The sequence below is a fragment of the Schistocerca piceifrons genome, chromosome 2 (genome assembly GCF_021461385.2).
Source record: "Schistocerca piceifrons isolate TAMUIC-IGC-003096 chromosome 2, iqSchPice1.1, whole genome shotgun sequence".
NCBI classification, from domain to species: domain Eukaryota; kingdom Metazoa; phylum Arthropoda; class Insecta; order Orthoptera; family Acrididae; genus Schistocerca; species Schistocerca piceifrons.
Window position 1 is genome coordinate 76050579 of NC_060139.1, and position 23924 is coordinate 76074502.

At 39.6% G+C, this 23924-nt stretch overlaps 1 protein-coding gene across 1 annotated transcript in view; it reads left to right on the forward strand.

Annotated features, from left to right (window-relative positions):
* The window catches only part of LOC124777344 (serpin B4-like), a 78212-nt gene that overhangs the window by 33485 nt on the left and 20803 nt on the right, over positions 1-23924 (forward strand). The window contains exons 5-6 of the mRNA XM_047252708.1: positions 5915-6129; positions 6683-6868. Of these exons, the coding sequence (XP_047108664.1) occupies positions 5915-6129; positions 6683-6868 (401 nt within the window). The remainder of the gene's footprint in view (positions 1-5914; positions 6130-6682; positions 6869-23924) is intronic.

The window sequence follows — 23924 nt, forward strand, 5'->3', positions numbered from 1 at the left end:
CACTCGCTGAAGGGTTTCAATATCTAAAAGTAATGGGTCTCGTAATTTACTTATGTGCGGGATTTGGAGTAAAATAAACTGATCAACCAAAACATTATGACCTCCCCCAATGCGAGGTCGGATGCCGTCTGGTGGAGGTGCGGACGCGTGACGGCGTAACAAAAGTATGTAAGCGAGCAGACACAGACGAGTCATCGCTCTAGGGAAGATATGGGGTGGAAATGTGGGGGGGGGGGGGCGGGAGTTTGACAAGGGGAAGATTTTTATTGCGCGGAACCTGTGAACGGGTATCTCCAAAGCGACAAAACTGGGCGAATGTTCACGCGCTACTGTCGTGAGCATCTACGGAAAGAGGTAGAAGGACGATGAAATTACCACTAGGCGCTAGAGATGGGTAGTTCGCGAACGAACGGGTGCAAAGGAACGGTTCAAAAAGATGAACGAAAGGATCGAGGAACGAATTCCAAGGAACGATCGGTTCATAGTTCACTTTGGTCGCGCCGGTCACTTCGGCAGTTCTCGTTCCACCCTCGGTCACGTGCTCGTCTCAGTCTCGGTCTCCCTCGGCCGCACTCGTCGTTCTTCGCATGACCACCTGTCTCAGTTCCACTGCCGACTGCTCCTAGTTAGTTCAGTATCCAGTTGTTCGTTTCGTTCACTGCGCTCGCCCATTTTACATGTGTTCCAAACTGTTCTTGCACTTGGGTCCGGCTATTCAGCGTCCACGACCGGCAATCAACAAGTATTTCATAGTTACGTAAATTACATAAAAACTACGTTGTATGTAATAGGTACGTCTTTTCAGGTAACAAAAGGGGATATCAGCTCACTTCATTATATCGATGAACAGCAGAAGACATAACAAGGCAAGTTTTTTTTTTGTTATTCATATATTTTTTGGTTTCATCGACCTGATTTAGCAACTAACTTTCAATAATTTGCTTAATTTTTAGTGTAAGAAAGTTCATATAAAACGATTTTCGTGTATCTCTCATATACAAAACATTACACTTAGGAAGGCTCTAATTATTTTTAAGTTTGGTTGCTCCCAATTTGCATTACCTGCTAGTTTGGTTTCTGTGAAAAAAAAGAGAAAAAAGTGGGTTGTGGATCATTTTGGCTCAGTAGGAAAAGCGGTGCCTCTTCATTTGAAAAAATATAGATTGCCATGAAATCGTATTTACTTATTATCTCAAAAACATTTGTTCAGAAGGAGCTTTCAAACCAAAAACTTTATTACTGAAAACTTTATTATTATTATTGGTGCATTAACTTTAATAATGTAACATATAAACCTAATTTTTACTAATCGTGTGACGCAAGTATGATGAGAAAACCACATTTTATTTTATTTTCATGTTCTCTTCTCCAGCTCTCTACACATCGTCATTGATTGTTTCGCAATTGTTGCTTGCATTTGCTTGTTATTTCTTCACTGACTAATTATTACATGTTTGTGTGTTTGTTGTATCTGCTCGTAACGGGCAACACATCGTTCGTAATTGGCGAACAGTTTGTACTCTGGGCCGGTTTTCCGTGCCGTGCGCCACCCTATATTATTTCCCTGCGATCAGCCACACAACGCTACAGTTGGCTAAACGAGAGGTTGTGCAGGAATCACAGAAATTACTTCTAAAAGTGTGTAAGAATTCTGTAATGAATAAAAACTCTATACTCCAGAGGGGAGGCAATTGCCCCCTCTTGGTGCCCTCCATCCTTCAGTCACCTACACTACCAGTTTTCAGTTTTTAATAAGAACCACATACCAAGCACAAATGAACGGTAAACGAGTAAAAATGAACGGTTCCCAAAAAAGAACGATCAGCAGTGAACTAGTTCCCAAGGATGAACGAGTTTGCCCATCTCTACTAGGCGCTAAATGGATGGACGCGGACGACTCTTCACAGAACGTGGGATTCTACGGCTTGTCTGCTCTGTAAAGTAGGGTAGATGGGGATTTGTGGCATCTCTGCCGCAAGAGCATAATGCTTACACACGCACAAGTGTTTCGGAGCACGCTGTCCATAGGACCCCTACTTGATTCCAGTGGGCAGGGAACCATCGGGATTTGACCGTCCATCAAAGGAAACGTGTTGGATCTTCAGGTGAATCACATTTTGCTATATTAGGTTGATAGTCGTCTCCACTAACGCCACCACCGAGGTGAACGGCGGCTCGAAAATTGCATTGCGCTATAGGCACAAGACTGGTGGGAGCAGTCTTACGCTAGGAGAGGCACTCTCCTGTGTTTGCACGGGACCTGTGTTAGTATCCCACGACACGTTGGCAGCTGCGAACCACCTGCATCCCTTCATCTTGATTTCCCCAATGGCGATGTCATCTTTCAGTAGCGTAACTGTCCGCGTCTCGGAGTCAGAACCGTGCTCCAGTGGTTTGAGGATCATTATAGTGAACTCAAGTCGATGTCTGGGCGATCAAATTCGCCTGATGCAAGCCCTATGGAATCCAGATGGATCGCTATCCGGTGCCATCACCGCGTACGCCAATCAGAGGCTCGTTATTTACGCGAATTACATGACCGGTGCAGAGACACCTAATGCCACATACCTACACAAACCTACCAACAAACTGTCGTATCCCTGATACGCAGAATTAGTGATGTATTTCGTTGCAAAGATGGACAAACAAGCTATTAAGCAGATCGTCATAATGTTTTGACTCATCAGTATATGTTGGCACCGGCATTATGGTGCTTTTCACACGTAACATTCATAATCATGGTATTGTATTGTATTGTGTGGAACAGGGGACCAAGTAACGACGGAGAGGCTTCGTACCCGCCGTAGCCCTCAGTCGTTCACAACCCCAAAACAGGCTATAGCAGTCCACTCACCCCACCGCCGCCCCACACCGATCCCAGGGTTATTGTGCGGTTCGGCCCCCAAGTGGACCCCCGCCGGGAACGTCTCACACCAGACGAGTGTAACCCCAATATTTGCGTGGTAGAGTAATTATGGTGTACGCGTACGTGGAGACAGTGTTTGCGCTGCAATCGCCGACATAGTGTAACTGAGGCGAAATAAAGGGAACCGGCCCGCATTCGCCGAGGCAGAAGGAAAACCGCCATAAAAATCATGCACAGACTGGCCACCACTCTGGACATCGACACTAATTCGCCGGGCGGATTCGTGCCGGGGACCGGCACGCCTTCCCGCCCGGAAAAAGATGCGTTAGACCGCATGGCGAACTGGGGGGGTCCATACTCATGGCACTCAGATGCTGTTTAATGGCTACTATTTCTCATAATTATGCACACAACATGGCTGCGAGATAATGAATAGATTAGACGGGAACCGTGAGCGCGTTATCTCAAGGTTTCATCTGAAAACTAGTGGGACTGGAGAACTACATATAAAACACGTGTAAATCAATGGTACATCCTACCATACTCTTCACACGGACATAAACTTAGCCTGGTATGAAATTCTTCAAGAATGGCCAGCGCTCGTGGACTACGCAGCCAATACCATGTGGATAATTGGAAGTCAATGTCAAAATTGTGTACTCTGCATGCTGAATCGTTCTTGGTTTACTAGCAAAATTCCACGCGCAATACATGTAAATCGCAATTTCTCTCAACAACGATCATCGCTTATTGATTGTGCAGCCAATACCATATAGGTAATTGGAAGTTCATGGCACAATTATGTGCACACCCTACTGGATCGTTCTTGGATTAATAGCAAAACTGCAGACGCATCACAAGCAAATCCTGTCCTCACCTAACCTGGGAAGCAGATGGTCCTTCCTCTGTGCAGCCATGCTCTCGTGGGACCACGAAGATCAATCAATCAAAAATAAGTAAAATAAAATAACTCCACACACCAGAATACTCAAATAATGAACACTATTCACTCGATTGTGAACCTAAGCCGGAACAAATTTATGAAAGTGCCTATTCTTTGTTATAACAGTTGCGACCATATGGTTAGCTGATACACAATGGGTGAAGCCCATATCATAAAGTAAGAAAGTAAAATACTCTGAAAAAAAGTTAACGAAAATGAATAGCGTAAATTAAGTGCAATATCAAGTCAACAAACATCAGATGTGCTAAGATTAACTTGATACCACTGGACTGAAATAAGCACCTTGAGCTCGTTAGAAATATGTCCTCACTACTCAGTTTACTTGAAAAATAATTACAAAAGGTGCTCGAAATATAACCCTGGCTAGGACGATACTGAAAAGGGATGCATTAGTTGTTTTATAGCAATATATCTCATGCGTTTCATTTATAATTCAAAGTGATGAAGACGTGCACAAAATCCGTCCATCCTCTCAGCCAGCTAAAACAGAATGATGAAAGCGGCAAAGTTGTGGCTAACGTTCACTCTACTCGTCCCTGAGGGGAGGGAGGAGGCTCCTACCAACCCCAGAGACTCTTCCACCATAGGTGCATCTTTGACTGTTCACACCACGCATTAGGGTGGCAGCAAATCCCAAATGAAACATGTACACCTGCACTAAACTGCTCTACTCATGAAACCGCAGCCAAACACTCTCTCATTTGATAACTGACAGAAACATAACAGGAACTGGAAAGGGAAGTGTATTACATAATAAATAAATAAGCACAGGAGTCTAGATTCCTTCTACTGTTTTAGTTGCTGGAGACAGGTACTAGTAATTAATAGAGAAAGCTTTTGACAATGTTGACTGGAATACTCTCTTTCAAATTCTGAAGGTGGCAGGGGTAAAATACAGGGAGCGAAAGGCTATTTACAATTTGTACAGAAACCAGATGCCATTTATGAGTCGAGGGACATGAGAGGGAAGCAGTGATTGGGAAGGGAGTAAGACAGGGTTGTAGCCTCTCCCCGATGATATTCAATCTGTATATTGAGCAAGCAGTAAAGGAAACAAAAGAAAAATTCAGAGTAGGTATTAAAATCCATGGAGAAGAAATAAAAACTTTGAGGTTCGCCAGTGACATTGTAATTCTGTCAGAGACAGCAAAGGGCCTGGAAGAGCAGCTGAACGGAATGGTGTCTTGAAAGGAGGATATAAGATGAACATCAACAAAAGCAAAACGAGGATAATGAAAGTCGAATTAAGTCGGGTGATGCTGAAGGAATTAGATTAGGAAATGAGACACTTAAAGTAGTAAAGGAGTTTTGCTATTTGGGGAGCAAAATGGTCGAAGTAGAGAGGATATAAAATGTAGACTGGCAATGGCAAGGAAAGCGTTTCTGAAGAAGAGAAATTTGTTAACATCGAGTATAGATTTAAGTGTCAGGAAGTCGTTTCTGAATGTATTTGTATGGAGTGTAGCCATGTTTGGAAGTGAAACATGGACGATAAATAGTTTAGACAAGAAGAGAATAGAAGCTTTCGAAATGTGGTGCTACAGAAGAATGCTGAAGATTAGATGGGTAGATCACATAACTAATGAGGAAGTATTGAATAGAATTGGGGAGAAGAGGAGTTTTTTGGCACAACTTGACTAGAAGAAGGGATCAGTTGGTAGGATATGTTCTGAGGCATCAAGGGATCACCAATTTAGTATTGGAGGGCAGCGTGGAGGGTAAAAATCGTAGAGGGAGACCAAGAGATGAATACTCTAAGCAGATTCAGAAGGATGTAGGCTGCAGTACGTACTGGGAGATGAAGCAGCTTGCACAGGATAGAGTAGCATGGAGAGCTGCATCAAACCAGTTTCAGGACTGAAGAAACAACAACAATAACAATTAATTGACGCTGTCGTGAATCATTAATTCTGACAACAACAACAACAACAATCAAATGACGCTGTCGTGAATCATTAATTCTGACAAAATATGGTTCTCGTTTTCATATAAGATATAGAGGCTAACGAATGCTGTAGGTATAACATTAATAAAAAGCGTAGATGAACTGATGTGTAAAGATCGTAACGAGCAAATCCTTTCAGATGCCCTCAATGAGCTCACTCGTCTGGTACTGGTCAACGCCGTTTATTTCAAGGGTAACTGGATCAAGCAGTTTACCAAAAGCGCTACAAGACCTGAACTTTTCTACCCAGAATCACAACCAGCAAAAAATGTGGACACCATGTTCATCAAGGACAGATTCAGTTATGCACTCATAAGTGAACTGAATTGTCAGGCCTTGCTTCTTCCCTACCAGGTAATCAGTCTGAAGAACGGAAAGAATTGTGCTTAAGATAGAAGCAATGATATGAAACAGAAATTCGTAAGAATTGTAAGATAGTGATTCCTTACTCTGTATTACTGTCTTCTATAAATCCTTAAAATTGGAAGTGCAATGTTTTCCCCATGCATAAATGAAGAAAAAGTAGCAAGAAACTGAGCTGAGTTATTTCTTTGCATGTTTTGAACAAATCAATCAAGTTCACTATATGGTAAGCCTATTCTTAAGTGCTTGAAGTACATGAAATGAAGTGTGGAATAAATAAGTTCTCTGTAATTATTAAGTCAACAAAGAAAAATTGTAATACATTTTAAGATATACACGCAACACTATACTTGGAAGTTTAAATGTTCCTTCAATCACATAGATATCACAGGAGATCATAGTAAAATTAGATTTCAGGTACGTAGCTCATTGTATAATGTCTGTGATGACACTCTTACATTGTTTTAGTGTGTAGTCGATTACTCTGTTGAGTAAAGTATGGTATTAATGTGCTTGTGTTTTCTGATCTCATTTCATACGTCAGGGTCGTAGAATAAGTATGCTGATACTTCTGCCCCGAGAATTACATGGTCTACCGAATGCTGAGAAGAAACTTACAGATGTAAGTCTTCAACAAATTATGTCCAGAATGTACAGGCCTGAAGTGATTGTACACTTACCTAAATTCAAAATGGAGTACAAGAAGGAACTTACAGAAACACTAATGAAAGTAAGTGGAGTTCTGATATGTAACGAGTAACATTAAAGAATTGTTGACTTTTAACATGCTAAAGTTAATCATTGTCATATGGATACTGTATTTCAACTCTTTTACCTGAGGATGGTCATGTTGCTTGAGACTATTGGCGGATAAAATTCTTCAACTCAGCAGATGAAGGTCTTATTCCAAGGCCGGTTTAAGGCCCAAGCTACACAAGTGGCTGCTTGGGGTGACATGTTGAGAGGGGCGCCAGAACTGCCAAGCACATTTTTTTTACATAGGTTGAATCACAATTAGTATGTACAACTGTAACGCAGGAAAATGTACCATTACCGAAGCAAAAACTTTCCAGTGAACACTGGGTCATAAACGAGATATGTGAGATAACTGTGAATGTGTGGTCATGAGCTGCCACTGATTTGTGTCAAATATTGTCCTAGTTAGTATAAATGTAACTGAAATGTAAACTTTTTGATGAAGCCACCATCTAATTGGGCTCAAATTTTATCCGAGGCTTAAGTTAAAAAGAAATACAATAAATTTCAGCCGGTTGCATATGGTGAAAGAATTTTCTCAAAAACCCAAATTGGTAAAGACATACCATAAGTCAACACTTTCTGATGAAAGTTTTTTGGACTGTCAACTTCAGCCATTGAAACTGATACCTTGGACTCAATAGATTTAGATTAAATTCTGGAAGAGTTTTCCAAGTTAAAAGCTAGAAAAATTATAATATATTTTTATTCAAGGGAAATTTTATCAGTACAAATTTTGGAACAATGTAGGAATTACTTGTATTTCTCTTTCAGATCACACAAAAATTTGTCTCTTCATTTTCAGTTTAACCATGTTTATCAGTTTTTCACTACCTTATGGCAGATTCTTTAAAATGTAAGTGCAGACTGCTGCGTTTTCTTCACATGTAAAATTCATGCAACTAACCCATATAAATAGCATGTTATGTTGAAATCGTCATCATCATTTAAGACTTATTATGCCTTTCAGCGTTCAGTCTGGAGCGTAGTCCCCCTTATGAAATTCCTCCATGAACCCCTATTCAGTGCTAACATTGGTGCCTCTTCTGATGTTAAGCCGATTACTTCAAAATAATTCTTAACTGAATCCAGGTACCTTCTCCTTGGTCTACCCCGACTCCTCCTACCCTCTACTGCTGAACCCATGAGTCTCTTGGGTAATCTTGCTTCTCCCATGCGTGTAACATGACCCCACCATCTAAGCCTGTTCGCCCTGACTGCTACATCTATAGAGTTCATTCCCAGTTTTTCTTTGATTTCCTTATTGTTGACACCCTCCTGCCATTGTTCCCATCTACTAGTACTTGCAATCATCCTAGACACTTTCATATCAGTAACCTTATTGATAAGGTAACCTGAATCCACCCAGCTTTCGCTCCCATACAACAAAGTTGGTTGAAAGATTGAATGGTGCACATATAACTTAGTCTTGGTACTGACTTCCTTCTTGCAGAAGAGAGTAGATGGTAGCTGAGCGCTCACTGCGTTAGCTTTGCTACACCTCGCTTCCAGTTCTTTCACTATGTTGCCATCCTGTGAGAATATGCATCCTAAGTACTTGAACCATCCACCTGTTCTAAATTTGTTCCTCCTATTTGGCACTCAATCTGTTTATATCTCTTTCCCAGTGACATTACTTTCGTTTTGGAGATGCTAGTCGTCATACCATAGTACTTACATGTCTGATCTAGGTCTGAAATATTACTTTGCAAACTTTAAATCGAATCAGCCATCACAACTAAGTCATCCGCATATGCGAAACTGCATATTTTGTGTTCACATATCTTAATCTCACCCATCCAGTCTATTGTTTTCAATATATGATCCATAAATAATATGAACAACAGTGGAGACAGGTTGCAGCCTTGTCTTACCCCTGAAAATGTTGAAAATGTCAATATAAAATTAGATGATAGTTTTTGTATTTATTTCCTTTTCCAGATGAGAAAGAAAATGACTTGTATATCACACAATTAAAAAGTTTCCTTATTAAAATAAAAAGGAATACCAAAAGTTTTATGCCATCAATTTTCCCACCCAATTAGATAGCACGTTTTTGTTGAACCTGGAACTACACAGTAGGCCTAGCTCTTTTTGTTTTCATTAAAATCTTTTCAAGATCTCAGAAGTTACCTTAAACAGTAATGGATGCTTTTATCTTCCAATATTTAGTACTACAAAGAGGTTCTGGTACAGAAGACTATCCATGTAGTACTTATTTTGAAAGGACAGCCTTTATATTTAGATTTATTTTTACGATTCTTACATGTAAGAGCCAAAGGAGAGGCAACTGATGTCTGATGGGAGGGGGATGCCGAAAGCTATGTTGTTTGTGTAGAAATGTTCTGAAACCAGTACTGTTTTAGTCACACAATATTGTATTTCTCAGTTGTGATATTAGTCAGTTAGTTAATTATTAGTCACAAAACAGTAATTTGAATATTAGTGAGGAGCAGGGTGACAAAGACTTTGTTTATTGGCTTAAATGCATTTGATGTAACAAGACCCAATGTCTTAGCTTGCTGTAGAAAACTATTTCAATAATTTAATCAGAGCTTTTCACGTCAGAATTTCGGTTATCAACAATGAGAAAACTGTTGTAAGAGGTAAAAAAATCTTACTTTTTTAGGTCCTTCTTTTGTTGTCATTTAATATGTGTACCACTAAAACGTCTTTGAATGATAAAATAGAGTACATTTTTCGTGTAACACCTATCATTTCAACATTTCGAGTTAGTATATCATCCACACTGAAATCATTCAGCAATGCTAAATGGTATAGAAGATACCAACATCCACTGATTTAAGTACATGTATACATACAACCATGCGTTTTAAATCATTTTGATTCCACACTTTCTGTGTGGCTGTACAAGAAAAGCCTGTACGAATAATTGCGAAATAAACGTAAGGATTTTCGGTATTTTGCGTCTTACAGCTCTCAGATGTAGAAGAAAATACATTTTTAATTGCTTACGTCAAAGGTGCTATTTATTTATTGGCTGACTGGTTTCAGGTTTCGCCCATTTTCACTAGCAACCTATTACAGAGAACAGAAATACCTTTTATTCGAACTTAAAGAACGTTAAAACAAGGTCAATGGCTTCTTTTGCTCGTGGAAATATGTGCTAAACTTTAGCCACTTTCTATCATAACGAACTCAAGACTGGTGTAAATAATCGACAAGACAGAGAAATATAATGTCATGTCAGTTAGATTGAATCAGTCTAAATACAAATCACAATCGCATCTCTCCTCAGCATAAAAAGCTTACGTAAGTCCCCAGCTCAATTAAAAACCTACATGTTCTCTATTGTGAAAAGTATGAGCACCTCATATTGTTGCTGCTACGAGCAACAATTGACGCTTCCTTTCGCCCTTGTAGAGGCAAGTAAAATGGCAACTGAGAGGCCTCCGTTAATTGTTTTGAACACCAGCTTTGTTTACCCTTCGCCGTTAGTTCATGGTATGACGGACATTGCCAAGTCCAGCGGCTGTCTGGGGGGGAGGGGGGGGGGATTGGCTGTCTAGCAACCTGTCGTCATAAGCCTTTAAACGTGAATGGGAATTACTGAAGAGAGGGATGAGAATCCTATTGTGCAGTCGCATAATCGACAGCTACTGCCAATTTGGAATGAAACGACATAACAATACCATGCAGAAGTAATGTAAGGATTTAGTTGACCATAAAAGAGCAAAAAATTACAACGATCATTAGTTGGGTTTCATTTTTCTGCACCTCAAGAAGCACTTTGTGCTAAATTTGCGAGCATGGAGGAGTGAAGGAACTGGTGGTATGAATGGCAAAATTTCTGAAGTCGCACGCATTATTCAGCTGTCGTGGCAACAGTTTTCAATGGAACAGAACGAAGGGTATGGAGACCTTATACATTATTGCCAAGCACGTAGGGTAGGTCAAGGAACATGGCTGGAACTCTTTCCAGATTTAAAACCTGCTCTTGTCGAATTTATGAGGGAAAAAAGTAATGCAGGAATGAAATTTACAATTTCCAGAATGGATTCGAAAATTCGTATTTTAACTGAACTTGACTGCATACTGCACACATAAAGGCATTGCAAGATATGGAACAACTTATTTCTGATTTGTTTGCGATGAATTTAAAAAGACAATTGCATTACAGGAGGGACAAAGTCTGACACATACACATAGTAAATTTCCGTAAGGTCACTGGAGAAAACGCGAGATTTGAAGAATTCATATTTTTCTAGTAGTTTTGAGGACACTGCCAACTTACATCCGATTTAGAGCTGTTTTCGAAACCGTTTGCCGCTTCAGTTGAATGTGCGCCTGTACATGTACAGATCTTTTACAGACAACTCCTTTTACTTTAAATTGTTCCGGACTTCCACATTGTTTTCCTCTGGTAGTTTACACGGCTCCATAACGAGGTTGCAAAAGTGTCTCAATATTTCAGGCTACATAATCTACGTGTGAAATACCTTCTTTCGATTCCGGAACTAAATAATGTATGAATACGAGTGTGAAAATCTGTGAAACTATCCTCATCTGTCGGCAAGCCGAGAATATGCACCAGATAAAAATAATTTAGTGTGTTCAGTGCACCAAAATAATTAAACAATACTGAAAATTTGATGTGTTTATGATCTATGTTACTGAGAAATCTTTCTTTTAATGTTTTCAACATTTCGCGGCCCTATCAACAACTGTATAAATATTAATTTTAAATTAACAACAGCCTCAGTTTCAATGTTTACCTAGATTTACCTAGGTTTCCGTTGGGATAATCCAACCTTCTTCAGAATAAAAGGAACTAAGATTTGTCCATAATGGACATCGTCAAAAACTAAAAACTGTAATATAATAATACATCGTCATATTGCAATAACATATCTGGGAAACAAATGTTAAGACAATCGATATATCTTTGTTCCTTACAGGATAACGTATATGTCAATTTCGTTAGCCGCACGTGCTTATCTATAAAATTTTAAGTTTGGGAGTACAGTGTTAACAAGTACGCATGACACACTATCGCACACGCACTCTGAGGCTATAGCCAGTTCCAGTACAACATCTGCTACTGCTGTACTGTGGTCGTAAAGCGAGGCCGAGGCTGTTTCCCAGATAAGTTATTGCAATATGACGATATGTTATTATATTATAGCTTTTAGTTTTTGACGTTGTCCATTATGGAAAAATCGTAGTTCCCTTTATTCTGAAGAAGGTTGGGTTATCCCAACTGAAACCTAGGTAAATCTGGGTAAAAACTGCAACTGAGGCTGTTGTTAATTTAAAATTAACTTTCTTCCTTTCTTTCTCGGGGCCTTGGTCCCGCTTCAACGCGGGATCGGCTGTGTTACTATTGATTTGGCCGTGTTACTATTGATTTGGCCGTGTTACTATTGATTTAGCCGTGTTACTATTGATTTGGCCGTGTTAGTTGGAGAGGGTGACTGGATGCCCTTCCTGTCGCCACCCCGAATCCCCTGGGATAGAATTAATGCACCCCATATGTCTGCATCTATTGTAAGCCATGGAATTGTGTGAATGGTTTCAAATGTCTGCGAGTCATCTAACTAAGGCGGAACGCGATGACCGGCCCAATATTCACCTAGCAGTATGTGGAAAACCACCTAAATACCACACCCAGGCTAGCCAGCATAGCGGCTCTCGTCGTTAATCCGCCTGGCGGATTCGATCCGGAGCCAGCGTGCCTACCCGAGTCCAGGAAGCAGGAGCATTAGCGCTCTCGGCTACCCTGGCGGGTCTGTGTTATTGAGAAATGCGAAATACAAAACCAAGTCGTATCCAACGTGACTGAGTTGCCATTCAGTGCGACGCTACTTCGTCAGTAGCTGTTCCGATTTGGTAAGGACCTGTCCTTCATTCTTTTCGTTATTGTTCAGGTTTATAGCGTTTTCTGCAATCTTATGACTGGTTTGATGTGGCCCACCACGAACTCCTTTCCTCTCCCAACCTTTTCATCCCAGAGTAGTAACAATTGCACCCTACATCCGCGATTATTTGCTGTGTGTATTCCAATCTCTGCCTTCTCTTCAGTTTTTACCCTCTACACGTCCCTCTAGTATCATGGAAGTTATCCCATGATAGTAGTGGTAGTAATCTGTAGTGGTAGTAATCTGTAGTTGTAGTAATCTGTAGTTGTAGTAAACTGTAGTTGTAGTAAACTGTAGTTGTAGTAAACTGTAGTTGTAGTAAACTGTAGTTGCAGTAAACTGTAGTTGTAGTAAACTGTAGTGGTAGTAAAATGTAGTGGTAGTAAACTGTAGTGGTAGTAAACTGTAGTGGTAGTAATCTGTAGATCTCTTTCTACAGGGATATAGGACATGTCAAAGTCTTTATAAGTTAAACCAATTTAAAATGTATGTATGTACACATACATTTACAGACTTCTAGTTAGAGGCAGTCATCAGATTTACTCCTGGTATACATTAACTTTTTTTTTTACAAAAAATAAATAATGTAATGCCACAATGTTTACTCATATCTCACTATCAGTCACTGCACATACTATGCACACATTGTTTCATAACACTTCACTCACTACACACACACACACACACACACACACACACACACACACACACACACACACACACACACACGCTGGTGATCTCAGGGTCATTTTCTGTACCGTAGCTTTCCATTTGCAGTCCTGAAAAACTGAGTCAGCATCCCTCTAAAGTGAGGGAGATGTTGAGCTCAGAAAGAGTAAGGTTGTTAGTATTGTGATATGCATAGCTCGGGGCGAGTTTTTCTAGAAAAGGAAAAAGGAAAAAACATAGTGTGTAGGTGTTAGGTGGAATATTGGATGTATTATAATCATTATTATTTCTTTGTATAACTTTTTTTTACCAAATCACTACTCTGTTTTATCTAAGTAATCCTTCAATGTATAAAATGTATTTTTAGTTATTATTCTTATTGCTCTTTTATGGAGTTCGAAAATTGTGTTCATATTTTTTGCATTTGTTCCCAAAAAAGAATGCCATAGTTAAGAATTGAGTGTACATACGAATAGTATGTAGCTAAAAGAGACTGCATGTAACACACTGGTGGTAGGATTCTAAGGGCATAACATGCTGATGACATTCTGCTTGCAAGTACCTCTGTGTGTTCACACCACTTCAACTGAGAATCAATACTCATTCCTAGAAATTTTGCAATTGTTGCACAGTCTATAGAGGTGCCAACTACATTTAATTTAATATTTTCATTTTCAATCTTCAAACTGAGATTTATGGCCTTAGTTTTCTTTACGTTCAATGTCACTTTATTGCGTACTGACCAATAGTAAATTTCTTTGAGAGTTTCATTTGCTTTCTCTGCAAGTTGTAGTCTTGTTTTCTCAGTGACTATAATATTGCTGTCATCAGTGAAGAGAATTTTTTCACCGTGAGTAACACTAGAGGGAAAGTCATTGATGTATAACAGGAACAGTACTTGTACTAATACGCTACCTTGCAGAACCCCTATATTAATGTATTTTGGTTCGGATAAGATTTAAGTGTCAGGAAGTCGTTTCTGAAAGTACTTGTATGGAGTGTAGCCATGTATGGAAGTGAAACATGGACAATAAATAGTTTGGACAAGAGAAGAATAGAGGCTTTCGAAATGTGGTGCTACAGAAGAATGTTGAAGATTAGGTGGGTATTGAATAGGATTGGGGAGAAGAGAAGTTTGTGGCACAACTTGACTAGAAGAAGGGATCGGTTGGTAGGACATGTCCTGAGGCATCAAGGGATCACAAATTTAGCATTGGAGGCAGCGTGGAGGGTAAAAATCGTAGAGGGAGACCAAGAGATGAATACACTAGGCAGATTCAGAAGGACGTAGGTTGCAGTAGGTACTGGGAGATGAAGCAGCTTGCACAGGATAGATTAGCATGGAGAGCTGCATCAAACAAATCTCAGGACTGAAGACCACAACACCAACAACAAGTGTTTTACTAAATATTTAGATCTATTTGAAGTATGTGTTATCTCTACTCTTTGTACCCTATCTGCTTGGTATGATAGAAACCAATCATTAGCTATCCCTCTTATTCCTAATGCTTCTAATTTATTTAGTGGAATCTTTTGGTCAACTGTATCAAATGCCTTAAAAAGATCCAAAAATTTTCCTGTGTCAAGAGCATCAAGTACAAGTTTTGTGAATTTTACTATGACTTGTAGCGGGACTTTGAATTTCGCCGCACTACACTCGTTCCCTCATATAGAAATTATACCATCGCAGCTGTATGAGCGCTCGACAGCAGAGAAAATATATAAGAACATTTGTTTTCTACCCGCTTTTGTCTTGGAGAGCAGAAGCTTAACTTACTTACTAGCTAGTCTTGGTCGGATTAAGACGAAAAAACGCATTGATGTGCAGACGTATTGTGGAATGAAATTTGGAGGATGGAAGCAGCAACGTAAAATGCATTGTGTTTAATATCAAGACGGTTTTTGTATACATTAGTAATTCCTGGACAATGAAATTTATTGTAAGATTTTGGAGCACCTACGATTTTTCACGCAGAAATGAAGCAGGAGATTTTTGGAGAACAAGACCTGGATGCCGCACAAGAGAAGACATGTTAACATAGTAAAGGATGAACTCTTATCTACGCCATTTCCCCCTGTTAATCACATTTTGTTATTCTCTTTTCTCGTTCAAATAATATTTGTAGTGGAGATTGATTTGAATTTTGCTCAGAATCGCCACAAGGACCACCCCAACAATAGCTTTTCGGAATCACTAAGTCCGATAACTTTCCTGTAATACGAAGTCGGATTTGCACTTCATTCTTTCCCTTTTTCACGGTCATTAACGATTTTCAAACCCTCTTTTTATTCACCATTTCTTCCCACATTTTCAACCTTTTCTTTTCTTCTCTTTTTCTTTTCTTCTCTTTTTCTTTTTTATTAACCACTACAGACTGACTCCATATTTTTTCCGCTTCGGAAACCAAATCTGATTCACTTGAAAGATTGCATTTATTCAGGAAATTCATTAATCTGTCTCTCATAATTGCGTATATTATTTTTGAGAATGGTGACATCAGGGAAAAGGCTGGTAATTTTCTATGTCTTCTCCATTACCTTTCTTAATTAAAGGTACAACTCTTGCGTGTTTTAACTGTGCTGGAAATGTCCCTGATGTGAAGGATTCATTTACTATGTTCGTTAAGGGGCTTTGTATAATCTCTATGCTTTGTTTCAGTACACACATTGGTACTTCATCTAAGCGTACTGACTTTTTATTTTTTAGTTTTTGAAGAGTTTTACTAACTTCATTCTCTGTGGTTGGAAGTAACATCATTGTTTTTACTGCAACATTGTTTATATGTGTTCTATTTGTTATGGGGAATTTTTGCCGTAACTTTTCTGCAATGCTTGGAAAATGTTCATTTACATAGATTGCTAAGTGTTGTGGATCATTTATTTACGTTATCCCCCTCCCTTTGCAATATGTTATTCTGCATTTGTTTGCCTACCCTGTTTCCTTTTTTATAACATCCCAGACTGCTTTGCTTTTATTCTCTGCATTATACAGGGTGAGTCGTGTAAAACGTAACACCCTCATTATTCCGGGGGCGATTGCACGTATTGACAAGCGGTGTACAGTGAATCATAGCCGACTATGGGGCACATACTTTGGTACATGTACAATAATCACAACGTTTATACTGACCGAGATAATGAGGCAAGTACATGTTTTTTAAATGGGACGCTATACTTTTCTTATCATCATCCGAATGCTCTGGAAAAGACGCGTATAGTGATGTAACGCATGTTGCTATTCTGATTCAAACTTCGCTTAAAAGACGCTGGGAAATATTGTACGATTGAAGGTCGAGGCGGTCGGAAGCGGCTGCATACTGTAAACACGCCTCGCGCGACCCGCAGGCCGAGCTGCCGTGCTCTATGCAGCATGCACGGCCTACGCTACGTAAATAAATCTTCATATATATATATATATATATATATATATATATATATATATATATATATATATATATATATAAATAAAATCAGTTCATAATATCCAGTATTACAAATTTACTGTCTCTGATAGACACACATCCAGATCATCCGCTCTCAAAACTCTGCCATCTCACTCCCCACATTCACCACTGCTGGACAGTACCAACGTATGTGCCCCATAGTCCGCTATGGTTCACCGAAAACCGCATGCTGATACGTGCAATCGCCCCCGTAATAAAGGGGGTGTTAAGTCTTACGAGACTCACCCTGTATATTATTTTGTCATAAAATGTCTTTTTTGTAACAATCAGCACCTTCCTATAGGTCTTTTTGTATCTATGACAGAAATGTAAGAATCTGGATCACTGCTACTCTTTTGCGTGGATCTGACATACCTAAGTGTTTCGGAAGACTACTTAATACCTGCTGTTTTCGATCTGTTTTTGTGAGATGTTAATACAGACATGCATACTTTCAGAAATGCCTTTTCAACGTTCAATTGAAATAATGTGGAGAACTTAGAAAATTTCATACTCACATTGGTTTCCTTAGACCCTTCAGCCCGACTTTGTTTTGCTAGTTCTATTGGAAAAGTCTTTTATTTTGGTTTCTGATAGTGAGAGGTGGCATGAGCCCCCTCTCATATTTCTATCTTACGATTTTCGTCTCTAATTGCATGCGGTGAAAAGTTGCTATTCCTTCACACGCGGACTTCCCACGCAGCGTCTCTCGTCACCCAGGTGGTCCGGTGACAGGCGGGCCCTGCGGATCTCGAGAGGGTTAAGCCGACGAGTGTGAGGGAGTCGAGTGAATGCTTTCCAGACGCCGACATTGTCAAGAGACACGCCCGCAGGGGCCTTAAGTAGCGGCTGGGCTAGAGGTTCCGTTACTTCGCAGAAACTTAGCGAAAACACTTTCTGGCGGGCTACCAGCGAGGCGTGGGAATGACTTGTGTACCCAGGCAGTTGTGGCGGGAAAATTCCCGCGCTTTCTGCAAAATAGTAACTGTGATTGGCTTGCTCAGGGCATAGCTCCGTGACGTAGCAAAATCAGCGCAGAAATTGGCGCCAAGAATCTCCATTGGTGGAATGGTAGTGCTCCGGCAATGGAGTGGAATTTTCCGCCGGTTTTCCAGTTGCTGATTGGAACGTTTAACCACGGCCACTGTCGTGGGGGCGGGAATGTTGTGTGTTCGGCCTGTACGGGTGCTCAGGGGTAGTCAGCTCTCGCCTTTTCGGTCGAGGACGTCGAAGCAACCAGCCATCGCCTCCGGTACGCCAGATCGTGTTCTGGCAGTTAAGAAGACAGTTTGGTAATGTATGTCCACAGCACCGGCAGATAGAGATTTTCCTAGGTGATAATCAGAGCTCAGCAGAGCGCGCCTGTTTGTCTTTTTCTAGCTTTGTTCTGTCTTGAGTAGCAGCAATTAATGTTGGGTTAGCTGCGTGTCTCTCTTAAGATTTGAGTGGCAAGGAATTGGCTCCACATACCACTTCGTCATAAACCTCACAATCTAGTTTAGGGACAACTTCACCTTCACAGCGTTTGTTTGAGTATCCAATTTGAGCCAATTTGATGTATTATAAATGTTTCATGTGTTTTTGTTTATTATTTTGTGTTTAGTCTTAATAAATCATATTGTTATTTTGGACAGAACTTTCATTCTGTTAATCGGTATAGCAACCCACTACGTTAATGAAACCTTCCTTTATTTAACTTATTTATCAAATTAAATTATTGCTGGTGCCAAACTCTTTTCTACTCCACTTGCAGGGTTGATTACAGTCAGTTCGCGTATATTTTTTAATCCATGTGCAACAGCAAAAGTCGGAGTTAGAATAGGGGGAGCTTAGAGCATCATTTACATATGTAGAGTCTAGAATTTAGTGTTAAGTACACTGCTTGCCCTGGCGCCTCGCAATAGATGTCGTTTGTAAGCTTGTAGTTTAGGGAATGATTCGATGCCTCTGTTTACTGATGATATTTGATAGAGATGATCTGATAATCTGAGATCTTTTACAGCTACATCACATTTTTCACTGCCCATATTTGTGGCCACAAGGTCAATTACTGATGCAGACATTGTAGTAACCCTTGTCGCACTATTGACCATTAGTGACATGCCAAAACTTCGAAGGATATTTATGAGGGTGCTGCTGGATTCATTTGTGATATTAGTGTTGATGTTAATGTTCCCATACAGAATTATGTTGACCTTTGTACTTGAGACTTTATCTAGAAATTTTGTTAATTTATTGAAAACTTTGTCCACACTACCACTGGGACATCTATACACCCACAAAATGATCAATTTCTTGGTGGTCTCAAGTCCTGTTAATTCAATAGCTGATATTTCAAGTGTTTGTCTTCACCTATTGTACTGAGGTCGTGTCTTGATTTGAACTGTATTCCTTTTCTGATATAAATGCATGATTCTCTACCCATTGAAGCAGTTCTGCAGTAAGAGTTTGCCCTTTCATTCAGTGGTAATACTACATGTTGGATTACTGTGTCTCTAAACTAGTGCTCAGTAACACAAGCTACTGTGCAGTTCAAAGATTGGAGCTCAACTTCTAATAGTTGTATTTTATTTTTTATTGATTCTATGTTTTGATGAAGGATTAATAAGTCTGGGAAATGGCCGATGTTACTCTTCCCAGTGGTTTGCTTTTCTTTGTGAGATTTGACATATGTGATATTTGGAGTGTTAAAATCTGTTTGTGAGTGATTGTTTCAGTATTTTTTAAACTGCTGGAGATACTCTTTTTGCCAGGGAACCTGTTGTCTGGATTTATCCTAAAAAAGACTTACTTTTCTTACTCATGACAACAGGTATCTGACCATGTGTGGCCCGAGATCCACTTCCTATACTTTCATGAATCAGCTCTACCAATCTTCCCTGCCCAGTCCTGTTTAGGTGTAGGCCATGCCTAGTGAAACCCCATCTGTTGACAGTGCCGACGGGCACCAGAGAAACATTATGCCTTAACAGATGTCCTATCATCCTGTCCTTTCTCTCGTCAGTGTTTTCCAAATGTTCCTTCCTCGATGAATCTGCGGAGAAACTCCTCATTCAAATACCTTATCAGTCCACCTACTTTTTAACATTCTTCTGCAGCACCACATCTCAAACGATTCGATTCCCTTCTGTTCTGGTTTTCCCGCAATCCATGTTTCGCTAACTTACAATGCTGTGCTCCAAAAGTACATTCTCAGAAATTTCTCCCTCAAATTAAAGCCTATGTTTGATAGAAGGGTAGATTTCTCTTGGCCAGAAATGCCCTTTTCGCCAGTGCTAGTCTACTTTTTATGTCCTCCTTGCTCCTTCCATCATCGATTATTTTATCGCATAAGTAACATAATTCATCTACTTCAAGATCACCAATCCTGATAGTAAGTTTCTCGCTGTTCTCATTTCTGCTGTTTTTATAAACTACATCTTTCTTCGATTTACTCTCAATCCATTAAGTGTACTCATTAGAATGTGCATTGCATTCACCACATGCCGTAATTCTTTTTGACATTCACTGAGGACGGTAATTTCAACAGTTAATCTTATCACATTGAATTTAAATTCCATTCTTGAACCTTCAGTTAATTTCCGTCATTGCTTCTGCGATGTGTACATTGAACAGTGGAGAGCAAAAGATTACATCACTGTCTCACACCATTCTTAACCCGAGCACTTCGTTCTTGGCCGTGCAGCCTTATTTTCCCCTCTTCATTCTTGCGCATACTTGAATTTCGAACATCTTGCACCTTTTGACATCGTCGAACGCTTTGTCCAGGTCGACAACATTGGTGTGCAACATTGGCTCGGTTTCAAATAGTGCAGTTCGTGACATAATTTCAAGGCTTGTAGAAAATAAACTAACGCTAAATCACAGTAAGACATAGTTTTTACAGTTTACAAACACAGTTCCACAAATCCCGACGTTTTAATTTCACAGAATGAGCCTTGTGTTCAGATAGATAGTAAATTGTCGCGAAAGACCACATTCATGATCTTGTTGGAAGAGGTAATGCTGCCATTTTTACTATTCGAATGGTATTTGACGTAAGTGATCGTTCGACAAGAAAATTAGTCTGCTTTGCTTATTTTCATTCGCTTATGTTGTACGGTATTATAATTTGGGGTAAGTCTTTCCATTCTAAAAGCATATTTTTGGCTCAGAAACTGGCGGCTTCGGGAAATATATGGCGTAAATTCGTGAAACTCTTGTCGCCCCCTGTTCATTAGTCTGGGTGTTTTGACACTGGCCTCTTAATACATGTATTATTTACTGTCGTTTCTTGTTAACAATGTCAGCTTATTCCCAAGATAATCAGCTTTCACTCTTTAAATATTCGTCAAAAATCCAACCTACATTTGGATCACAATTTCGTAACTATTGTGTAGAAAGATGTGCAGTATACTGCTGCATCCATTTTCAATAAGCTAACACGTTGTCGTTGCTGTGGTCTTCAGTCCTGAGATTGGTTTGATGCAGCTCTCCATGCTACTCTATCCCGTGCAAGCTTCTTCATCTCCCAGTACCTACTGCAACCTACATCCTTCTGACTCTGCTTCGTGTATTCATCTCTTGGTCTCCCTCTACGATTTTTACCCTCCACGCTGCCCTCCAATACTAAATTGGTGATCCCTTGATACCTCAGAACATGTCCTACCAACCGATCCCTTCTTCTGGTCAAGTTGTGCCACAAACTTCTCTTCTCCCCAAACCTATTCAATACTTCGTCAATAGTTATGTGATCTACCCATCTATTCTTCAGCATTCTTTTGTAGCACCACATTTCGAAAGCTTCTATTCTCTTCTTGTCCAAATTATTTATCGTCCATGTTTCACTTCCATACATGGCTACAAATACTTTCAGAAATGACTTCCTGACACTTAAATCTATACTCGATGGTAACAAATTTCTCTTCTTCAGAAACGCTTTCCTTGCCGTTGCCAGTCTACATTTTATATCCTCTCTACTTCGACCATCATCAGTTATTTTGCTCCCCAAATAGCAAAACTCCTTTACTACTTTAAGTGTCTCTTTTCCTAATCTAATTCCCTCAGCATCACCCGACTTAATTCGTTTACATTCCATTATCCTCGTTTTGCTTTTGTTGATGTTCATCTTATATTCTCCTTTCAAGACACTGTCCATTCCGTTCAACTGCTCTTCCAAGTCCTTTGCTGTCTCTGACAGAATCACAATGTCATCAGCAAACCTCAAAGTTTTTATTTCTTCTCCATGGGTTTTAATACCTACACCAAATTTTTCTTTTGTTTCCTTTGCTGCTTGCTCAATATACAGATTGAATAACATTGGGGAGAGGCTACAACCCTGTCTCACTCCCTTCTCAACCACTGCTTCCCTTTCATGTCCCTCGACTCTTATAACTGCCACCTGGTTTCTGTACAAATTGTAAATAGCCTTTCGCTCCCTGTATTTTACCCGAGCCACCTTCAGAATTTGAAAGAGAGTATTCTAGTCAACATTGTCAAAAGCTTTCTCTAAATCTACAAATGCTAGAAATGTATATTTGCCCTTCCTTAATCTAGCTTCTAAGATAAGTCGTGGGGTCAGTATTGCCTCACGTGTTCCAACATTTCTACGGAATCCAAACTGATCTTCCCCGAGGTCGGCTTCTACTAGTTTTTCCATTCGTCTGTAAAGAATTCGCGTTTGTATTTTGCAGCTGTGACTTATTAAACTGATAGTTCGGTAATTTTCACATCTGTCAACGCCTGCTTTCTTTGGGATTGGATTTAATATGTTCTTCTTGAAGTCTAAGGGTATTTCGCCTGTGTCATACAATTGCTCACCAGATGGTAGAGTTTTGAAGCTAACACAAGAATTCAAAAATCTTAGCAGTAATCTATAAACTTTCAAATCGAAACTTACGAGTTTTCTCATGGGTCACTCCTCCTATTCTGTTGAGGAGTTCCTTGAGAAATGAAGTTGGTTCTTGTGTTACATTGTTGATAGCGTTTACTTAAATTTATGGCTTGACTTTTTTTGGGTTGATGAACATTTTATTTTTATCTGTAATCACTCTTATATTGTAATTCCATGTACGGACACTTCCCATGGCCTTGAAGATTTGCTGCCCAATTTGGTCCTAAGGAACTTGACGTGTAAATAAATAAATAATAAATAAGTTAATAAATTCAAAACTTAATTCAAAAGCTGTAATAAATGTCATTGACGCAAGGTGGATTTCAGTTTTTTTAGTTAACGTACATTAATACAGATCTGTTTCAGCTCACATGTGCGATAAGAAGCAGCAATTATTATCATGTCCAAGACGATAATCACTGGAGAGTTCAAAGTAAAATTTTCCGCGCGGGGTAGCAGTGCGGTCTTGGCCGTCTTGTCACAGTCCACGGGGCTCCGCCCGTCGGAGTCGGGCATGAGTGTGTGTGTGTGTGTCGTCCTTAGCGTAAGTTAGTTTAAGTTAGATTAAATAGTGTGTAAGGTTAGGGACCGATGACCTCAGCAGTTTGGTATCATAAGACCTTACCACAAATTTCCAAAATTTCAAAGTAAAATATCTGATTTTTTAACAAGTTTATTACCAAATACGAATCTTTTGATGTGTGGGCTGAAAGTAAATGCATGTTACAGCAAAGCCAAGTGACTGGAGATGATATGTTCTTAAGGCTGTTGATCTGCGTTGTTATTAAGTGTTAATTGGTAGACAAGGTGGACGTAGTTGCTAAATCAGGCGTGAACAAATTTAAGTTGCTTCTTACATTGACACAATTAACATTTGTTTTCCATAATGTCACACGAACTGCATTTCCTTAGCGTGTTGTTAGTGCTAGGATATATCCAATAAACTGGAAAATGAACTAACATTACATTAACTAATATATAGCTGAAGTATTAGAACTGTATTTCAGTGATTATCCGATGTTTGCACGTTTTGTCCAAACTTGTTATTTTGTTCATTGTCTATATTACTGTTGCAGACAATTGAATATTTATTGTTATTAAGCTGAGTGGACTCTTGTAGTTGCGATGTTCATTTAAACAGGGTTTCCCATCAAAGGTACCTGCACA